Raw genomic sequence first — 20,137 nt, 5'->3', positions numbered from 1 at the left:
CTTTCAGTTTCTTGATCTATTCCTTACCATCAACTAGGCAACATTATATTAGCATACACTAATACTAAATCTTTATCCATAGATTAAAATCAGGAGAGCATGGAAATTTTTTTTCAAGCATGAGAGAAAATGACTAGCAACCGTAATGTTAAATCCAAAAAGTAGTTAGTTACTACTATTGACAGGGCATAAGGTACATTTGAACATAGTAATACATTTAGACATGTTTTTAGCCAGGCAGTGGTGGCACATGCCTTTAATCCCAGCACTTGGAGGCAGAGGCAGGCGGATTTCTGAGTTCAAGGCCAGCCTGGTCTACAGAGTGAGTTCCAGGACAGCCAGGGCTACAGAGAAACCCTGTCTCAAAAAACCAAAAAAGAAGGGGGGGAAAAAAAAGAAAGACATGTTTTTGCGTTTTTTTTCAGTTTTTTGTTTTGTTTTGTTTTTGTTTTTGTTTTTCGAGACAGGGTTTCTCTCTGTAGCCCTGGCTGTCATGGAACTTACTCTGCAGACCAGGCTGGCCTCGAACTCAGAAATCTGCCTGCCTCTGCCTCTGCCTCCCAAGAGCTGGGATTAAAGGCATGCGCCACCACCTCCAGGCTAAGACATGTTTCTTAAGTAAAAACAAAAAACTAACTAGATAGTAAACTGATGAAAATAAGCACAAAAGAATAAGGCATACATTTTTCAAGAGGTCATAGGAAATAAGACTTGTCTTGTGAAGAATGAATGGATATAAAAAAACTAGGAGATATTCCTCATGTACAACCTAGTGAAGCTCTATCCCACACAAGGAAGGGAGAACAAAGTGAACCATACTTTGCCACTAACAATGCCAGCAAACCCTCCCGATTACAAATCCTAAGGAATACAATCTCACAAAGAAAAACTTCATTGACCAATCATCAAAGGAATTAACAATGAAATACTTGGTAGAAGAATAGATAAAGCATATATCTACATAATGAAGAGTATTATTTGTGAATCTTGGTTTTCAGTTCAGTAAGAAGAAATTCTACAGAACTAAACTGACAAAATATTATAGATGGATATTTGAACCTGTTCCGACTTAGGGTGTGGTTCAGCCCTAGGCACACAACTTGAATCACTATGGTTGGAATGCAAGGAAGCCCTTGATATTCCCATTAATCTTAAACAACAAAAGTGCAGTTACTAAGTAAAAAGAGGCACCCATGTTTGAAATTGTTGTCCAATTGAATACCAGAAAATGTGAAATTTAACAGAAAGATCTGACAGAACAGGATATGTGCAACTCTCCTGAATTGAGAGAAGAAAGGGAAGCTATTTAAGGGAGAGAAAGTCAGTACAGAAGAAGAGAATAGTAAAGGAACACAGTAGAGTGCATGGGCAGCAGTACAGTGCAGATGAGAGAGCAGGGCAACAGAGGGAGAAGAAAACAGTTTTACTGGGAGAGATTTTATATTGTCAGACTGAAGAGAAAACATGGTAGTCACAGTTAAAGATACAATGAGAAGGAGAATAGCCAGAACTTTTTTTTTTTGCTTTATCATAAGTGAAACTTTTTACATCTAGATAAGATGAACATCCAAATTTTTGAAACTTTACTAAGATTTTAAAACATTTTGAACTGAAAAACATACACATTTTGCACAGAAATATTGTAATATGGATCAAATCCAAATCGATTTGAAATTATGTGAATCAAATTACAGTTTTAGAAGTTAGTTTCACATTTAAAGAAGCTAGCAACTTGCTGAATTCTGCCTTTGTAAAAAAGCTTAGTGCATATTTTAATGTTACATTGTGAAAGTGTACCAATTATTGATAGTTCACCTTATTAAATAAGATAATGTTCTTGAAAGTTGATAAATAATAGCTAACCTCCTATGACATGTAAAATTTCCAATGTTAAAGAGTTACATAGTGTAACATAACACTTTCTATAGATTTCTATCCTATCTTAAAATTTTAAAAGATATCGTTGTAATTATTGTATATACAACAATTTATCAGAGGAAGATCAAACTTTATTGAAACAGCTTACATACAAAATATATTGCACTAAAACAAAAAAAAAGGTCAACATAAAATCTAATCTGTTGTTGCTAGTATGTACAAAGAATCAGTAGATTACAGACTTATATTAGTACAGAATAGAATCAGTACATATAAGACCAGCACAGTTCATTTAAAGCCAAGGAGAGCATTTCAGTGTCTCAAAGAAGAGTCAGCTGGGAGACACTTTGAGCTAGAAGAGCAGAGCAGCACCAGCAAGTTAAGAGCTGAGAATGAACAAAAAAGGGAGAGCTTATTCAGCAAGAAATTTCACAGACAGAAAACACTCTAGGTCTAGATAAGATTGTACACAGGCTAGAGTCTTTCAGGTCTAGGCCTAGGTAAATGGACAGAGGCAGTAAGCCTCCCAGACAATAATTACAATTGGAAAATAAAAGTTACTTCACAGCCCTGTGGAAAATCTAACACTGCTCAGTATAAAAGCTTTCTAGAATATAAGAAGAGAAGAAACATACCTCAGATACTAAGGAAATTAGACCCAACCAAACAGGACAGTAAAGACCAACAATAATTATTCTACTCTAATCAGGAATAATTCAACACAGTGCATCAGTGAGAACACAACTGAAGGACTAAATATCATTTAGACTGGACAGAATATGTGATTCAGAAAGCAAATCCCATTGCTAGAGAAAACAACTCAGCTTGGATCATAATAAGTAAATCAATAAATATCCTGGATGGAGTCTATGGTGGTAGCATTCACAGTAGCAAAAACTGCTATGCAAACTGGGGCAGGAGGCAGAGTTGTTAAAGGCCATAGCCAGATTTGTATCTTGTGTGCTACAATCATAATATGTCAGGTAAGGCATGGCCACTAGTATCCTGGTGGCAAGATGCTCTGTGGGTAACAGAAGATTTTATTGTTCTAGAAGAGCTCAGCTAGCGCCTCAGGTGGAAAAAATACAGAATAAACTGATAATCTGGCTGAAATCAAATAAGGAAGGTCACAGGCCCTAGGAGGGAAAACACTACTGATACTTGCTTCATCTATAAATGGCCTTGTCACATCCATTGCCTGATCCTGATTTCAGTCTGGCTAGAACAAACTTTGTTTTCAATGGGCAGCTACAAATTCAGAGAAACAAAATGAAATCCAATAAGGAAGGTCACAGGCCCTAGGAGGGAAAACACTACTCATACTTGCTTCATGAAAAATGGCCCTTGACACACCCATTGCCTGATCCTGATTTCAGTCTGGCTAAAAGAAACTTTGTTTTCAATAGGCATCTGGAAATTTAGACTCAAAACTAATCAAATGTTGACATCAACTGACTGCTGACTGCACTGCCTACCATGGGAAATCCTCATCACATCTAATAATATTTTCAGTGAAATTCTCCAGCGTCATAGATGAAATACAATCTGGCATAACCAAATTCATGTCCTCTTTCTACAGACAAGTGAGCTCCACCCGACCCTTAGTTCAATCCTTCTAACACACCTGGATCCTTGAGACTCCTTGGCCTTTTCCATTCAGGGCTCTTACCTTTGATTTATAGTTGTGCGGTTTTATTGGAGCATATAGAGACCAGAAAATGGGAAAATATTGATCAAAAAGAATCTGGAATGTTTCATGAGACAAAGATGAAAGATGCTGACACTAGGAAAAAGGATATACATGAAGGAAAGAGAAGGTATCATGAAAATGTCTCTTTTTATCTGAGGATTTCAGATTACCCTAGAGATGTGAGAGTCAGTCACATAACTAACACAAATCCAGAGTCTTTTTTCCCAGCAACTCAGAAGAGGAGCAAGGAAGAATGTAAAAAACATATTGTGACACACTGAATGCAGATGGTTGAACTTCTCCAACAAGAGGTTTGTAAAGAAAGCCCTGAGTGCAGGGTCTAAGCATTCCCACACCTGCCCAAAGTCCATAATGCAGAACTCAACAACCCATGAATGTGCATGGGCAGAGTGCTTTTCATGAACCAAGGAGACATTTTTCTTAAGTAAGTGAGCAATCATAATTATTTCAGAGGTGATGTCTAATTTTGTCTTAATCTATACTTAGTTGTATCTCTATAAAAACATCTTGGCCTTATAGTATCCTCTCACAGGATGCTCTGTAATCCTTGGAAGGATTCAAAGAAATTTAGGAGGAATGGCTAACAGGAGAGCCTCTTAACATCTCAATGCAGACTTTGTAGACTGAGCATTCATTGTCTTGGCTCCAGGTTCCTCTTTTGGCCAGCCCCTCCACCCTCCTTGCTAATCCACAATAACCCTCCCCCTCCAGGACCTGGTTAAGTCTGTTCCCAACCAGATACTCTGACTGCTTCTCCCTCAGACTGAAAAGACAAAAAGTATCCTCTAAGCACCTCCAGTCCCCCTAAAAAAGTATCTTCTTGCAATGCTGCAGGTTGCATGTCTTTGGAAAGTAATAAAGCCTCATAGAAAAACCCGATGGCCTAAAAAATCACCTGTAGCATGTGACCAAAGTCCTTGTCTTGGTCAGGAAGTAAAATTTATAAAGTTTGCCCGCATGGTGGAACTGATTTTTCTCTGGCAACACTCAGGGTTAACAGAACCAACAAGTTTCTTCTCCTTAGCAGTACCTGGCAGCAATCCTGTCTTCGTTTTTCATTCAATCCTAAGGTGTAATATTAATAACTAAGCGTATGAAGACACATTTCTGAATGCTGTGTTTACATCAAAGACTGCATATACCTCAGCGTTAAATTAATGGAGAGTATAATTTTGCTTGGTTAATGTTACTATTTACTCCCAAAAGATGGTGTTTTATAACGAAAATTTTCTAATTCAATCAAATCTGCACGGCCTCCCTCCATATGAAAATTATCTACAAAGCTCTCTCGAGATACCTAGTCAGTTCCCTGGAGAAAGGGAAATGAAATGGTAAAGGAAGGAGCAGGGGAGTTGAGAAAGCCTGAATGAATTTGAATTCGAGGAGCTTTATTAAGGTTTTTTGGAAAAGAAACCCTCCTAGTATACAAACTGCAGATATGTCCAAGGATCTATGAGGCTATTTCAGAAAAAAAATATTCTGGCAACCATAAAATAAACTAAAACTTCACCATAAACCCCAGTTCACAGGATCTCAAGCTTCCTGATAATAGTAAGATACCCACCACACAATTGTGGGAGTGGCGGCAGAAAATGCACCCCTGCTCCACACCCCTGCTCCGCTCCTGCCCCTTTCCCAGCCCAACAGCTCCTCTGACCTGGCAGGTGACAGGACGAGCTGCTGAATGTCCTAGGAGGCCAGCACAGCAACTGCAACTTAAGGAAGTTTTCAGGTTCTGCAAATACGAGGCACTCGTCTCCAACAATGACTTCCCGACCACGCCGCGGCCGAGAAACCCAGAGAATTCTGGAGGGGCGGGACTTCCTGTCACTTCCGCCTCCTTCCTCAGAGCCCCTCCTTCTGGACCCGCCTATTATTCCGCAGCTTCCTGTAATTCTACACCCTCCGCGAACTTTAAATTTAGATTCTCAATTTTTTACAGCATTTTTTATTGTTTTGGGGTCCAGAAAGAGTGGCTCTGAGGAGGCGGAAGTGACAGGAAGTCCCGCCCCTCCAGAATTCACTGGGTTTCTCGGCTGCGGCGTGGTCGGGAAGTCATTGCTGGAGACGAGTGCCTAGTATTTCCGGAACCTGAAAACTTCCTTAAGCTGCAGTTGCTGTGCTGGCCTCCTAGGACATCCAGCAGCTCGTCCTGTCCCCTGCCAGGTCAGAGGAGCTGTTGGGCTGGGAAAGGGGCAGGAGCGGAGCAGGGGTGTGGAGCAGGGGTGCATTTTCTGCCGCCACTCTCACAGTTGTGTTGTGGGTATCTTACCATTATCAGGAAGTTTGAGATCCTATGAACTGGGTTTATGGTGAAGTTTTAGTTTATTTTATGGTTGCCAGAATATTTTTTTCTGAAATAGCCTCATAGATCCTTGAACATATCCGCAGTTTGTATACTAGGAGGGTTTCTTTTCCAAAAAACCTTAATGAAGCTCCTCGAATTCAAATTTTTCAGGATTTCTCAACTCCCCTGTTTGTCCGTTTACCATTTCATTTCCCTTTCTCCAGGGAACTGAATAGGTATCCCGAGAGAGCTTTGTAGATAGTTTTCATATGGGGGACCAGTGCAGATTGGGTTGAATTACAATCTTTACTTATTAAACACCATCATTTGGGAGTAACTATTTCCATTAACCAAGCAAAATTATACTCTCCATTAATTTAACTCCGAGGTATATGCAGACTTTGAGATAAACACAGCATTCAGAAATGTTTCTTCATAGGCTTTGTTATTAATGTTACACCTTAGCTTTGAATGAAAAACTAAGACAGGATTGCTGCCAGGCACTGCTAAGGAGAAGAAAGTTGTTGGTTCTGTTAACCCTGAGTGTTGCCAGAGAAAAACCAGTTCCACCATGCGGGCAAACTTTATAAATTTTACTTCCTGACCAAGACAAGGACTTTGGTCACATGCTACAGGTGGTTTTATAGGCCATCGGGTTTTTCTATGAGGCTTTATTACTTTCCAAAGACATGCAACCTGCAGCATTGCAAGAAGATACTTTTTTAGGGGGTCTAGAGGTGCTTAGAGGATACTTTTTGGCTTTTCAGTCTGAGGGAGAAGCAGTCAGAATATCTGGTTGGGTACAGACTGGAGGGGGAGGTTATTGAGGATTAGCTAGGAGGGTGGAGGGGCTGGCCAAAAGAGGAACCAGGAGCCTTGACAATGCTCAGTCAACAAAGTCTGCATTGAGATGTTAAGACGCTCTCCAGTTAGCCTTTCCTCCTAAATTTCTTTGAATCCTTCCAAGGATTACAGAGCATCCTGTGAGAGGATAGTATCAGGCCAAGATGTATTTATAGAGATACAACTAAGTATAGATTAAGACAAAATTAGACCTCACCTTTGAAATAATTATGATTGCTCACTTACTTAAGAAAAATATCTCCTTGGTTCATGAAAAGCGCTCTGCCCATGCACATTCATGGGTTGTTGAGTTCTGCATTATGGACATACTGTTTATATTGACTTCATGGTTAAAGTATGTAAAGCAATGGGTTATTCTTCCCATTCTAAAATTAGCTGTTGTTCAGTGTGGATGAAATATATGATGTACTTTTGCTGTTATACACATAGACAAAATAATTCCATGATATACACTCATTTTAAATATTTACTACTGTTGTATTTAAAGCAGAGCATCTCTCATTGGAGCAGGTATTTATGATCTGTTGCTGGTAGAAATGACAACAATACTCAGTCTGTATGTCACAGGCAAGCATCATAAATGGAAATGCTTTGAAAAATGTCCTGGTCACACCCTGGAAATTCATGTATTCCTATGCCTACTTTTTGTTACCCACTTGATTGTGTCTACAGATCCTATAGGCATCAAGTTTTACATACTGCAAATGTATGACAGCATTATGTTTTTCCCTACATCTCCAGTTCCTGTTTTATAGAAATTCCTGTTATCAGTAAATTTTCTATCACATGAATTAAAGATTATCCTCATTTTTTCATACTATTATTAATTGTTAGAACATTTACAGAGAAACATTTTGATAGATTACTTGCGTTATCTGGTTTCTTTGCTATTTTAGATATTACAAAGTTGCAAGAATTTATTTTAATCTGTGCTGTCTAAATTCCCTACTGCTTGCATTTTCAGGTGAGTGCCTTTGCACATGAAGTGCCCCAGAGTGCTTGCACAGTTACTGCATTTTCTCTCCCATCCTTTGTTATTCGGGTTTTCATCATATCCTTGTATTTTGTGTATGTTCTGAGGCAGGTTTTAGATGGGTATCCATGTTGTCGTATATTCATCATGCCATGTTCCATGGTAAATGACAGCATGGGTTTCCATAATTCCATTTCCTCCTTCTTTTAGAGACTTGCTTTTCCCCCCACTGCTTGCTTTTCAATTAGCACTCTCTGAATTGTCAGTTTCTCCTTACAAATCATGTTTGTGTTACTTAGGTGAAAGCAGTAAGAATTTATATGCATATCTAGTATTTCTACATATTGCAGTATTTCAATTATAAATTCAATTTAGGGCCTTTTATATTTAGAGTGACTTTTGACCAGGTTCTGGTTCCATGTCTGTATTTTATTTGTAGTCTGACCTCAAACCAAATAAAACCAGTAAAGTTTCTGTAACCTACTTGTCACTCCTACGCTGGTAGATTTACATTGTCAGACAGGCTGGTATTACAGCACACATGTCAGCATGTAGGGAGAACCATTAATGACTCCTTACACCCATCAAGCTACAGAGCCCTTTTCAGCACTTTGTATACTAAACCAGCATATCCAAGATCCTTGTAGACACTGAGTGGTATTCTGACTTCTCAGATTATTCTTTAGGAATGTATAAAACAAAATGATATTTTCTTGTATTTTTCTATAGCTTATTAAGTATATTATCAGATTGAATTATACTCGGTATATTTGTAGTTCTTGAGTTGTAAAATTATGTTTCTTGTAATTTGAGAGAACTTGCCTTCCACTTATTATTTGAACATTGAAAATATTCTAAGTCTTACTTTCTCTTTGTAAGCATTGCTGCACTGTGATAAGTTAGTGTGGAGGCTTTCCACATCTTTGTCTTCTGAGTAGAGTCTCTTCAGTTTATATAATGATAGGTGTGGGATGTTGGCTATTATCTTCATTAGACTCAGTAATTTTCCTTCTGTTGTCATATTCTTCAGAGCTTTCACAGGGTTGGACTGTGATATTTTACCTGTTGCCGCCCATGGCCACATACGAACCTGATTACCTGGAAGAGAATTCTGGGTGTAACAGGAAGGGGGCGAAAGAGAAATGAGTCAAGAGGACAGTTGCCCATAGAGACCGACTTTACTATCATTTAGCCAATATTTATAATCTTTGGAAAAACCACCCTGCCCCCCAAATGGCCGTGAGTTCCTTGGATCTTCTTCTCGGTGGGTTGTCTGCTTTCAGTCATGCAGTTTTCTGCTGGTCTCCCGGGTGGAGCTGCGCTGAGGCAGCCTTGGTAGTTAAGGTGAAAATGGCTGTATTGTTCCCAAGGGTACAAGGGCTCCAGAGATAACACCCGGGGGAATGGTGGAGGCTGTAGGCCAGGAATGCCTCAGCTTGAATAGGCCAGAGATAACGCCTGGGGAAGGGTGGGGGTTGCCAGCCAGGAGGGTCACAGCTAAATGCTGTGGGGGGGAAGGGACATTTACTCTAGGCCTTTCATAGATATATTGACATGGTTTTCAGTCTTCTTTCACTGACTATACATAGGTTGTGCCTTGAGTTGTTTGATTTGTACTTGTTGAAATAATTTTGAATCTCTAGCATGAAATCAAGTTGAGTTTACCTTCTGCATCTTAAGCTGTGACAGCGTGGCTTCAAGGGTCTCACTGTATTCATATTCATTACTGACTGCGAACCTGAGATCTCCCTGGAACAATGCCAAGATGCAGCTATGCATATTCAAGAAGATGTTCCAACAGTGATAGTATTATAGCAGATTTAATACAATGAGTGAATCATCCCAAGAGCATACTCTGAAATGGTTCATTTTATCCCTGTATGTATGTATGTACACACACACACACATATTTATGACTTTCACAAAGGATGTCAAAGACCAACCATCATAAAACACATATTTCTTAACGTCTTGGGAACTGTTATCAGTCTGTATGTGGGTCTGAAACATTAGATGCATCAACTTATGAGTTCCTGGAACTGTAATAAAAGTTTACCACACCATTGGAAAAAGGTGAGGAAAACTGGATTAAAATTTTAGTAGAATTAAGTATTATTTAAAGACATTGTTGACTCTAATTATAATATTCCACATATTAATGCGTTCATGTAGATGTCAGGGGATCAAGATCAATGCATACAATGGTGTGCATGGGAGTTAGAATGCAGGGCCATATTGAAAGGAGAAATAAGCTGGAAATATAACTAATCTCATGATCACCCAAAAGCCTTAGATGATGATGATGATGATGATGATGAAAAGGTCTATAACTAAATCTGATGGTAATTTATTCTCCTTGAAAAGCCATATTTGGCAGATAGAATCTTTGTATTTCAAGACAACAGACACATAGAAAGAAGATATACTGTATCTACCCGGTAGAATGAAGTAGAATCTCATTAAAGAGTCAGATATCATATTCCAGAATGATGGCTAATGAAATGCTATTCATTTGTAGGCATCAATCATGGTAGTCACTAGCCCTTTGTCCTTTAGTCTAGACCCAGGAAGATAAGTCCTCAGAAGTAACTCTTGAGTAATGGTGTTTTATAGCAGGTATGCATGTGCTCTCTCTTTTTGTCTGGTGCAGGCTGATGTTAGAAAAAGGCCTCAGATTATACTCATATTCCTTTCCACACTACATTGTCACTCCATGCTCTCAAGTCTGTAGAAACGACATGATTTCTGGTATCAGTTTGCTTTTAATGTATTTTTATGTGCTTTAGAATTGTCTATAATGGGTTGTATTAATTTCATCTTTGTGCTTTTCAAACCCTGTGAAATTTTCAAGAAGAATCCCAATATTGGAAACTTGGAGAAGAACAACAAAAGGAATGAGTGCTTCTCTGGTAAACACTCCACAGGTCAGTGTGCTGTCTACATTTGTTTTAGAATTCTCTTTATCATTCAAACCATTCAAAAGTTTTATTATCTACGTGTGGTAATGTTATCTAAAGGGCTTATTTTCTAAGATCTTCATTTTCTTCTGGCAAAAAGAAAATTTAATGTTTAAAATAACACCATACTATTTTCACTGAATTTTCTACTGTTAGGCCATTCAAATTCCATGGACTGAAGACTGCAGGTCTCAAAGAGAATCTATTGTAAATGATTCTCAAAAACTCTATCGATAGCTAATTTGTACATTGGATGGAGTTGTGTACTCTTATATTACTGTGGAAGGAAAGTCTCATTTGTCACAGAAGTTGCTTTTCAAAGATTGTTAGGGTTCCAGACAAAAGCTTGTGATTGTGGGTATTGAAATATGTGGACACTGATGTCACTGAGCAATGAATGAAAGGGAACAATTTGTAGAAGGATAAAACTATAAGAGCCTCACTGTCTTCAATCCTAATAGCAAATATATTACATCACTAGAGGAACAGATGATGGCAGAAAGAGGAAAGAGTGTCTCTCTTTTGCCATAACAGTGCTGTGTTTGTGAGCAGATGCAGATTGCAGTATTCCTTTCTTTTTTTTAAATTTTACAACTTTTTTGTCTTTTACTTATTTATTTTTTACACTCCAGATTTCACTCCTCTATACTCCCTATCCACCATCTGAGTATTCCCCATTCCATTCCTTCTCCCACCCTCCCCACCCTCACCCTCCACCCAACCAGACCTCTAGACTCCCTGGTGCCTCTAGTCTCTTGAGGATTAGGTTCCTCTTCTCTGATTGAACCCAGCCCCAGCCCTCCTCTTCTATATATGTGTTGGGGGCTTCATATCATCTGGTTTATGCTGCTTGGTTCGTCCAGTGTTTGAGAAATCTCAGGGGTCCAACTTAATTGAGACTGCTTGTCCTCTTACAGGATTGCCCTCCCACTTAGATTCTTCCAACATTTCCCTAATTTAACCAAAGTGGTCAGCAGCTTCTGTCCATTGCTTAGGTGCAAATACCTGCATCTGACTCTTTCAGCTGCTTGTTGGATCTTCTGGAGGGCAGTCATGCTAGGTCCCTGATTGGGAGCGCTCCATAGCCTCAGTTTTAGTGTCAGACCTTGGGACATCCCCTTGAGCTCGATCCCACTTTGGGCCTGTTGCTGAACCTTCTTTTTCTCAGACTCTATTTCCATCCCCGCTGTTCTTTCAGACAGGAACAAATATGGAACAAAACTCAATCAGAGTTTTGACTGTAGGATAGCAACCTCCTCCCTCACTGGATAGCCTGCTGGAGGTGGGCTCTATAAGTTCCTTCTCCCTACTGTCATGCATTTCATCTAAGGTTCCTACCTTTGAGTCCTGAGTGTCCCTCACCTCACAGGTCTCTGCATTCTGGAAGGTCCCTTTAACCTCCTACCTTCCGAGGTTGCCTGTTTCCATTCTTTATGCTGGCCCTCAGGGATTCAGTCCATTTTCCTCACCCAATACCTGATCAGGATCCCTTCTCCCCCCACCAACCCCCTCCCCATCTACTTTACCTCCCAGATCCATCCCTTCCTACTTTGATTGCTTTCTTCTTTGTCCTAAATGGGACTGAGGAGTCCTCATTTTAGCCCATCAGCTTGGTGACTTTTTGAATGCTATGGACTGTAATTTTTTTTTTTTTTTTTTTTTGGAATTGCATGTGACTCAATGATCATGGGTGTGTTTACACCTGAAACCTGTTCTTGTCAAGAGAGATACTGCCCAGTGTAGTGCTCAATTAATTCTCAATTTAGAAATGGTTATTTCCCTTTATCTTCTGGTATATGAGTTTCTTTCTGGGTCTTCCGATCTATTCCATTGTCCTATCTGCCTGTCTCTTTAACAGTACCATGTGGTTTTTATTCCTACTGCTTTGAAGTAGAGCTTGAGGTCAGGGATGGTGATTCCCACCAAAATTCTCATTATATTGAGAATAGTTTTTGCCATCCTGGAATTTTTGTTATTCTAGATCAATTTGGAAATTGCTCTATCTCTATGAAGAATTGAGTCAGAATTTTGATGGATATTGCATTGAATCTATAGATTGATTTTGGTAAGATGTCCATTTTTCCTCTATTAATCCTGTCAATCTTGAGAATGGGAGATCTTTCCATCTTTGGAGGACGTCTTTTATCTTTTCAGTGAGAGAGTGGTCAGCCTTGTCTAGTCCTTGATTTTAATTGGAGTGCTTCAAGTTTCTCTCCATTTAATTTGATGTTGGCTATTGGTTTGCTGTATATTGCTTTTATAATGTTTCATTATGGGCATTGAATTTCTGATATTTCAAAGATTTATAACAAGTAGGGATGTTGTATTTTGTCAAAGGCTTTTTAAGCAGCTAATGAGATGGTCATTTGTTATTTTCTTTGAGTTTGATATAGTGTATTATGTTGATGGATTTTTGTATAATGATCCATCCCTGAATCTCTGGGATGAAGCCCTCTTGATCATGATGAATGATCATTTTGATGTGGTCCTGGATTTTGTTTGGTAGTATTGTTAAACCCATCTGGCCTGGACCTTTTTATTTTATTTTATTTACTTATTTATTTATTTATTTATTTATTTTTGTGGTTGGGAGATTTTAATGACTGCTTCTATTTGTTTTGGGATTTAGGGACTTTTTAGATGGTTTGTCTGATCCTAATTGATCCTCCTTGACCTTGGTACCTGTCTAGACAACCTATTTCAACTGAATTTTCAAGTTTTGATGAATATAGTCTTTTGTTATAGGATCTCATGCCTTTTTTTAAATTTCCTCTATTTCTGTTGTTATGTTTCCTTTTTCACTCCTTATTTTGTTAATTTGGAAACTGTCTCTTTGCCCTTTAGTTAGGCTGGCTGAGGGTTTATCCATGTTTTCAATTTTTCTTGAAGAACCAGCTCCTGGTTTTGTTAATTCTTTGTATATTTTCTGTGTTTCTACTTGGTTGACTTCATCTCTGAGTTTCATTATTTCCTCACTTATATTCCTCTTGGGAGTGTTTGCTTCTTTTTGTTTTAGAGCTCTCAGATATGCTGTCAAGCTGGTAGTGTATGATCTCTCCAGTTTCTTTAAGAATGCACCGAGAGCTATGAATTGTCCTCTTAGCACTGTTGTCATTGTCGCCAATAAGTTTGGGTATGCTATTCCTTCATTTTTGTTATATTTTAAAAAGTCATTATTTTTTTTCTATATTCTTGCCTGAGTTCGTTATTATTGAGGAGAGAGTTGTTAATTTTTCATGTGTATGTGTGCTTTCTGTTGTTTTGGTTGTTATTGAAAACAATTAGTCCATGGGAGTGTGACAGGATCCATAGGATTATTGCAATTTTCATGTACCATCTGACCTTTTTTTTTGTTGTTTCCGATTATATGATTAATTTTTGGAGAACATACCATGAGGCATACGAAGAAGGTATTTTGTTTGTTTGTTTGTTTTATTCTGAAATGCTCATTAGATGTCTGTTAAATCCATTTGGTTTATAACTTCTGTTAGTTTCACTATGTCAGTTTAGTTTCTGTTTCCATGATCTGTCCACTGGTGCAAGTATGGTGTTGAAGTCTCCTACTATTATTGTGTCAAGTTAAATGTGTGCCTTGAGCTTTTGTAGTAAAGTTTCTTTTACAAATGTGGGTGCCCTTGCATTTGGAACATAGATTATGAAAACTGAGAGTTCATCTTGTCAGATGTTTTTCCTTTCATGAGTATGGAATGTTATCCTTCCTCATCTTTTTGATGTATTTTGATTGAAAGTCAATTTTATTCGATATTAGAATGCCTACTCTAGCTTGTTTCTTGTGTCAATTTGCTTGGAAAAAAATTGAAAAATGAAAACATATGGTGTTACATAGGGAAAACCTGAAGGGTTATATTGATGTTTTTATTATTATTCTGAAATTTTTAATTATATAATTGTTCATCTGCATGTTTTTATGTAAACATTATGCCCCTAGATCCCTGGTTCAGTTCCAAACCCATGAGACTGAAGTCATAGCAAGTGCATTTGCCTCTGTCATTTTTATCATGCCCCAGGTTTGTAGTTCTGATGATGACTTGTAATAGACATTATATATAACCTGTGTATTACAGGTTTTGTACAATAAAGCAAGAATTGAAAGTCATACTTTTCTATGCAAGCTACCATTCTCATATACCAGTGAGGTCATATTCCAAAGACAAAAATAGTGTTATATTACAAGATTGAGATGTTCAATAAAGTCAATTGCATAAGGAATAAAGCATTCCACCTTTCTGAAGTGTTACCATGGTTTTCCCTCAATTTGAAACAAGATTCGATCAAAGAAAATGATTCTACTTCATTGAAATGCATCTTGTCTCATGCTGTTTTTTTACACATACATACATAAGTGTTACCTTGTGAAAGACCATATGGAATGTATGAAGTTTTTATTATGTGTATTTTTGCCAGCTTTTATTTAACTTTAAATAATGTAATGCTCCCTACTAGAGGTTATTCTAATTTTTTTAAATGTTTATTTATTTATTTCATTTATGTGAATACACTGCCTCAGTCTTTAGACATACGAGAAGAGGGAATTGAATCTCCAATAAAGATGGTTGTGAGGTTGCTGGGAATTGAACTCCGGACCTCTGAAAGAGCAGTCAGTGCTCTTAACAGCTGAGCCATCTCTCCAGCTCTGGATTTTTCTTTTCTTTTTATTCGATACAGATGTTCTCTGTCTACCCCTGGCTGTTCTAGAACTAACTCTGTAGACCAGGCTAGCATTGATCTCTACTGCCTCTGTCACCCAAGTGCTGGGATTAAAGGCGTATACAAACGCTGCCTTGCCAACCCTGTTTTTTTTTTTTTTTTTTAATCCTTAGTTGTGAATATACTTTCATAAAATAATTTGTCTAAATATTTGATTCTATATGTCATTTGGAATGTTTAATGTATAACCTGACTTTGTAGTCCTCTTCTGTTTAAGGAAAAAACTCTGACATTTAGTCTATCCATTACTTCTTTATGTCATAGTCTATCTGTTTATTGTAGAAAGTTTGTAGTCTTTTATCTAGGTGTCAAAATGTTAAATTGATAATGCTACAATACAGTCATGTGAGACACAGCTTCACAAAGGATTGAACAAGTGTCCATATTTGAGCAAGGTGGATATTGTAGATTGGAAAATATATTTTTCCTCATCATAACTTGGCCATCTGTTAAGTGACACAGGTATTCTGCTTAATAACAATGCTTATTTCATAAAGGTACTTTAACTGAATATAGATATCAAATGTATGTGGTATATTCTGAAAATGTCTGCTCCTTTAAGATAATCATATCATTCATTCTCAGAAGTATAAAAACAAGGAAGTCTATGACTATTTAAGTAAAGTATATTTTATTAGAGTTAACATCTTTTTTCTATAATGTGTGTTGGCTTCATTTGCCTTAAATTATGCATATGTGTTGTATATTCGTCCTGTCAGTAGTGTTCAGCAGAAATCATGGGACTTTAAAGAACTGGGTAAAAAAATCCATGGAGTGTTTCCATGAGGTTGTTGGGAAAATAATTTTATAATAGAGGACTTTTAAAAGATATTATACATTGCCAACAGAAAACAAAATTTCTGAATGTAGTGCTTGTGGCAAAACTTTCATTTGCTGCTAAGGTCTCAGAAAGCCACAGAAAATTCATGAATGTGAGAGCCTTAATAAATGAGAACATTATAGTAAGCCAATATATAGAGTGTCTATGAAAGAGCAGCAATTCATAAGTTCAGATACATCTCTATTAAACTTTTAAAAAACATTTGTCCTTCAATATTTTCCCTTTTTCATCTGTATCAGTAAGTATCTCCTATTCTTTCTGCCATTTTATTAACATAGGAAAACAATATTGTCCAGTAGCATATAAGTAGTTTTCCATTACAGGGTTTGTAACCTTCAATGATGTGTCTTTGAACTTCTCACTGGAGGAATGGGAATGTCTAAATTTTGCTCAGCGGTCATTCTACATAGATGTAATGTTGGAGAATTTCAACAATGTATTGTTTTTGGGTAAGATTACACTTCTTTTTGAATTCCTGAATCTTTATTTAAATTTCCTTACATTCTGTTTATGTAAACTCTCTGAAATGTCAAGAGACCACTAGAATACGGGAAGTTCTGGTTAGAATCACAAATTTTTCATGGGATTTCCCTCTCAGTTCTGATTTCTTTTGAAGAATATCCAGTGCTATATTCTTTGACATCTTTCCATACCTCTTATATAACTTTAATTGGAAATTTCCAATTAAAAAAATTTCCAAAATTTATTTGGAAATTTCCAATTTTAAAAAATTAAATGTTGAGAACAAGGAATTATATTTCTGTACACATAATAATTTCAGCAAATAAAATTACTATTACTTTAACTCTTCTTTACACATGTGATGAGAGGATTTTCTATTCTGCTTCAATCTATTTGCTGTTTTATAGGGTTATTTTATGTTTATGGTCCTCTCTTACTTTAGGGTTGGGATGTTTTCTTCTATGATTTCGGTGAAGATGTTTTTGGGCCTTATGAGCTGAGAAGCTTCGCTCTCCTCTATTCTGTTATTACTTGAATTGGTCTGAAGTTCTCTTTCTTTGTTGGATCTTTGTGTGGTTTTGGTACCAGCATAATTGTGGCTTCGTAGAATGAGTTGGGTAGTGTTCCTTCTGTTTCTATTTGGTGGAATAGTTTGAAGAATATTGTTGTTAAGTCTTCTTTGAAGGTCTGATAGAATTCTGCACTAAAACGATCAGGTCCTGTGGGGTTTTTTTTGTTTTTGTTTTTGTTTTTTTGTTTTTTTGTTTTTTTGTTTTTTTTTATGAACCCTTCTATTTCTTTAGGGGTTATGGGACTGCTTAGATGATCTATTTGATCCTCATTTAATTTTGGTATTTGGTATCTGTCTAAGAAATTGTCCATTTACTCCAGATTATCCAGTTGTGTTGAGTATAGGATTTGATAATTTTTTGAATTTCCTCAGTTTCTGTTGTTATATCTCTCTTTTCATTTCTAATTTTGTTAATTTGGATACTGTCTCTGTGCCCTTTGTTTAGTCTGGCTAAGGGTTTATCGATCTTGATGATTTTTTCGAAGAACCAGCTCCTGGTTTTGTTGATTTATTGTATGGTTCTCTTTGTTTCTACTTGATTGATTTTAGCCCTGAGTTTGATGATTTCCTGTCTTCTTCTCCTCCTGGGTGAATTAGCTTCTTTTTGTTCCAGAGCTTTCAGTTGTGCCATTAAGTTTCTACAGTATGCCCTCTCCATTTTCTTTATGGAGGCACTCAGGGTTATGAGTTTTCCTCTTAGCACTGTTTTCTTTGAGTCCCATAGATTTGGTTATGTTGTGCCTTCATTTTCGTTAAATTCGAAAAAGTCTTTGATTTTTTTTTTTTATTTCTTCCTTGACCAAGGTGTCTTTGAGGAGAGTATTGTTCAGTTTCCATGTGTATGTGAGCTTTCTGTTGTTTTTGTTGCTATTGAAGACGACTTTTACTCCATAGTGATCTCATAGGAGGCATGGGATTATTTCAATCTTCTTATATTTGTTGAGGTCTGTCTTGTGACCAATTATATGATTGATTTTGGAGAAGGTCTATGGCAACTTATAAAAGTGGTTAACTTGGCTTAATGTGGAGAGGGATATAGGGTCACCAAGAAGGTGTCATCCCAGCAAGTGTTACTAAAACAGGAAGCTCAGAGGTGACAACCAAACCTGAAGAATGCCACAGAGACTGTTAACTAGAAATGGTGGAAGGATGTAAAACCTGAAGTCCATTCCAAGTGATATATTGCTTCCACCAAGGCAGAATCTCCTAAATCTTACCAAATGATACTACCAACCAGGAAGGATTGACTTTTCTTACTTAGAGGCAACATGAATGGTTTCTGATACATGAACAAATTCATGGTGAAGAAAAATTCTGAAGGTAGGCTTTTAGATGCATTAACAGGAGTGAATACATTTACAAGGAAATGTAGGAAGGAACTCACCCAAGAGAAAACACTATTCATGTGACATCTTGATAAAGACCTTCAACATCATAGTTGTCTTCCATTTCTGGAAAGAAAAAACAAACAAACAAACAAGCACTCTTGCTTCTTTTCTTTTTCATCATGGCTTTAAGGAAGAGTATGGTTAACCATATTCACTCAAGGGTAGTGAAAGTAATTACCAATTGTTGTTGGAGTTTGTGATTTGAAATATTTGTAGTAAATATAAAAGTTTAATGTATGTGAGGCAAATCTATGTACAGAACTTTATTAGGACATTGCTATATTCCTTCTGTGTATCCTGGTCATTTTCTTTTGCATTTTCATTTAGTGATCTGTATTTTTTTTCTTCAATGTGTAGAATGGACGCTGGTGATCTATGTGGTCCATTGTTTATTAAATATCAAACTGTGCATACTCATACTTTTCAAATCAGGGTATTTGCGAATGGTAGTATGTGGTTGGTTTTGTTTTTCATATTTTCACAAAATCCCTAGAGATGATGCTTGTTATCCAGCCTGATGTGGATGTCAGTCATTAGGCAAGGCTACATTTGAAGGCTTCATTTTCATGTGTCATCCTCCTAAGTACATGTCCAATGGTAGAAGTTGTACCCCTAACATTTCCTGTTTTGTTAACATATTTAACAATGTTAATGTTAAAATGCTTAAAAGAAGAGAATATCAGAAACATGAAATACTTCATGTGTTATGTTATAGATGTAATGAAGTAGAATAATCAGTGATCAACTGCATATCTCACAATATAGCTCAAATGCTATGACTAGGTGAATATTATCTGATAATCCATGCTTCTTCATTTTGCATTAGTTATCTTTTGGCACTGCATCTTCAAATAGTGATTTCTAAGGGAATTATCTAGAGATGGTAGATACTGTAACAGCAATAAAATTAATTTAAATGGAGACATTTCTGGTGTGTGTATGTGTGTGTGTGTGTGTGTGTGTGTGTGTGTGTGTGTGTGTGTGTGTGTGTGTGAAATTATTACAATGATTTAGGCCATGAAGGATATGTGTAGATTGGAAGATAATTTTGTGCAATCTACATTGGAAAAATTTTTAAATGATTTCTTTATTTGTTTTATGTACAGGAAAATACTATAGCTGTCTTCAGACACACTAGAACAGGGCATCCCATTAGAGATGGTTGTATTTCTTAGGAATAGAAATTAAGACCTCTGGAAGAGCTGTCAGTGTTCTTAACTGCTGAGCCATCTTCAGTCCCTAGATGTATTTTTATATATTGATCAATGTCAGGTTTCTAGCTTTGCACTCTACAGACATTTCACACTGAACCTTCTCACCGATGATCAAAAGAGCTTAAGCATTCTATCAATAAAATTCTTCTTTTTCATTGTAAACATATTATCATTTCAAGATGGACAAAAAACAATTTGAATAGTGAATCCTATTTGTAAATAAATATTATGTACTGCTAACTTTTTTTTCAAATGTGGTAGTT

The 20,137-nt window shown here is 37.0% G+C and overlaps 1 protein-coding gene across 49 annotated transcripts in view; it reads right to left on the bottom strand.

Annotated features, from left to right (window-relative positions):
* Positions 1 to 20,137, bottom strand: part of LOC127681600 (oocyte zinc finger protein XlCOF6-like) — a 1,434,619-nt gene that overhangs the window by 31,216 nt on the left and 1,383,266 nt on the right. For 3 of the 49 annotated variants that reach the window (XM_052178016.1, XM_052178029.1, XM_052178028.1), the window contains exon 1: positions 5,247 to 5,344. The exons of 42 other annotated variants lie outside the window; for them this stretch is intronic. Coding sequence is in view for 1 of the 7 variants with exons in the window: in XM_052178044.1 (XP_052034004.1) it covers positions 3,503 to 3,534 (32 nt within the window). In the remaining 6 variants the exon portion in view is untranslated. Of the gene's footprint in view, positions 1 to 3,502; positions 3,548 to 5,246; positions 5,345 to 20,137 lie in introns of those variants that run through there. 4 more of the 49 variants (XM_052178034.1, XM_052178048.1, XM_052178025.1 and 1 more) reach the window with 4 other exon arrangements.

This window comes from Apodemus sylvaticus, chromosome 3, assembly GCF_947179515.1.
Source record: "Apodemus sylvaticus chromosome 3, mApoSyl1.1, whole genome shotgun sequence".
NCBI lineage: Eukaryota > Metazoa > Chordata > Mammalia > Rodentia > Muridae > Apodemus > Apodemus sylvaticus.
The sequence above is the reverse complement of the archived record's forward strand: the minus strand, read 5'-3'. Positions and strand labels throughout refer to the sequence as shown.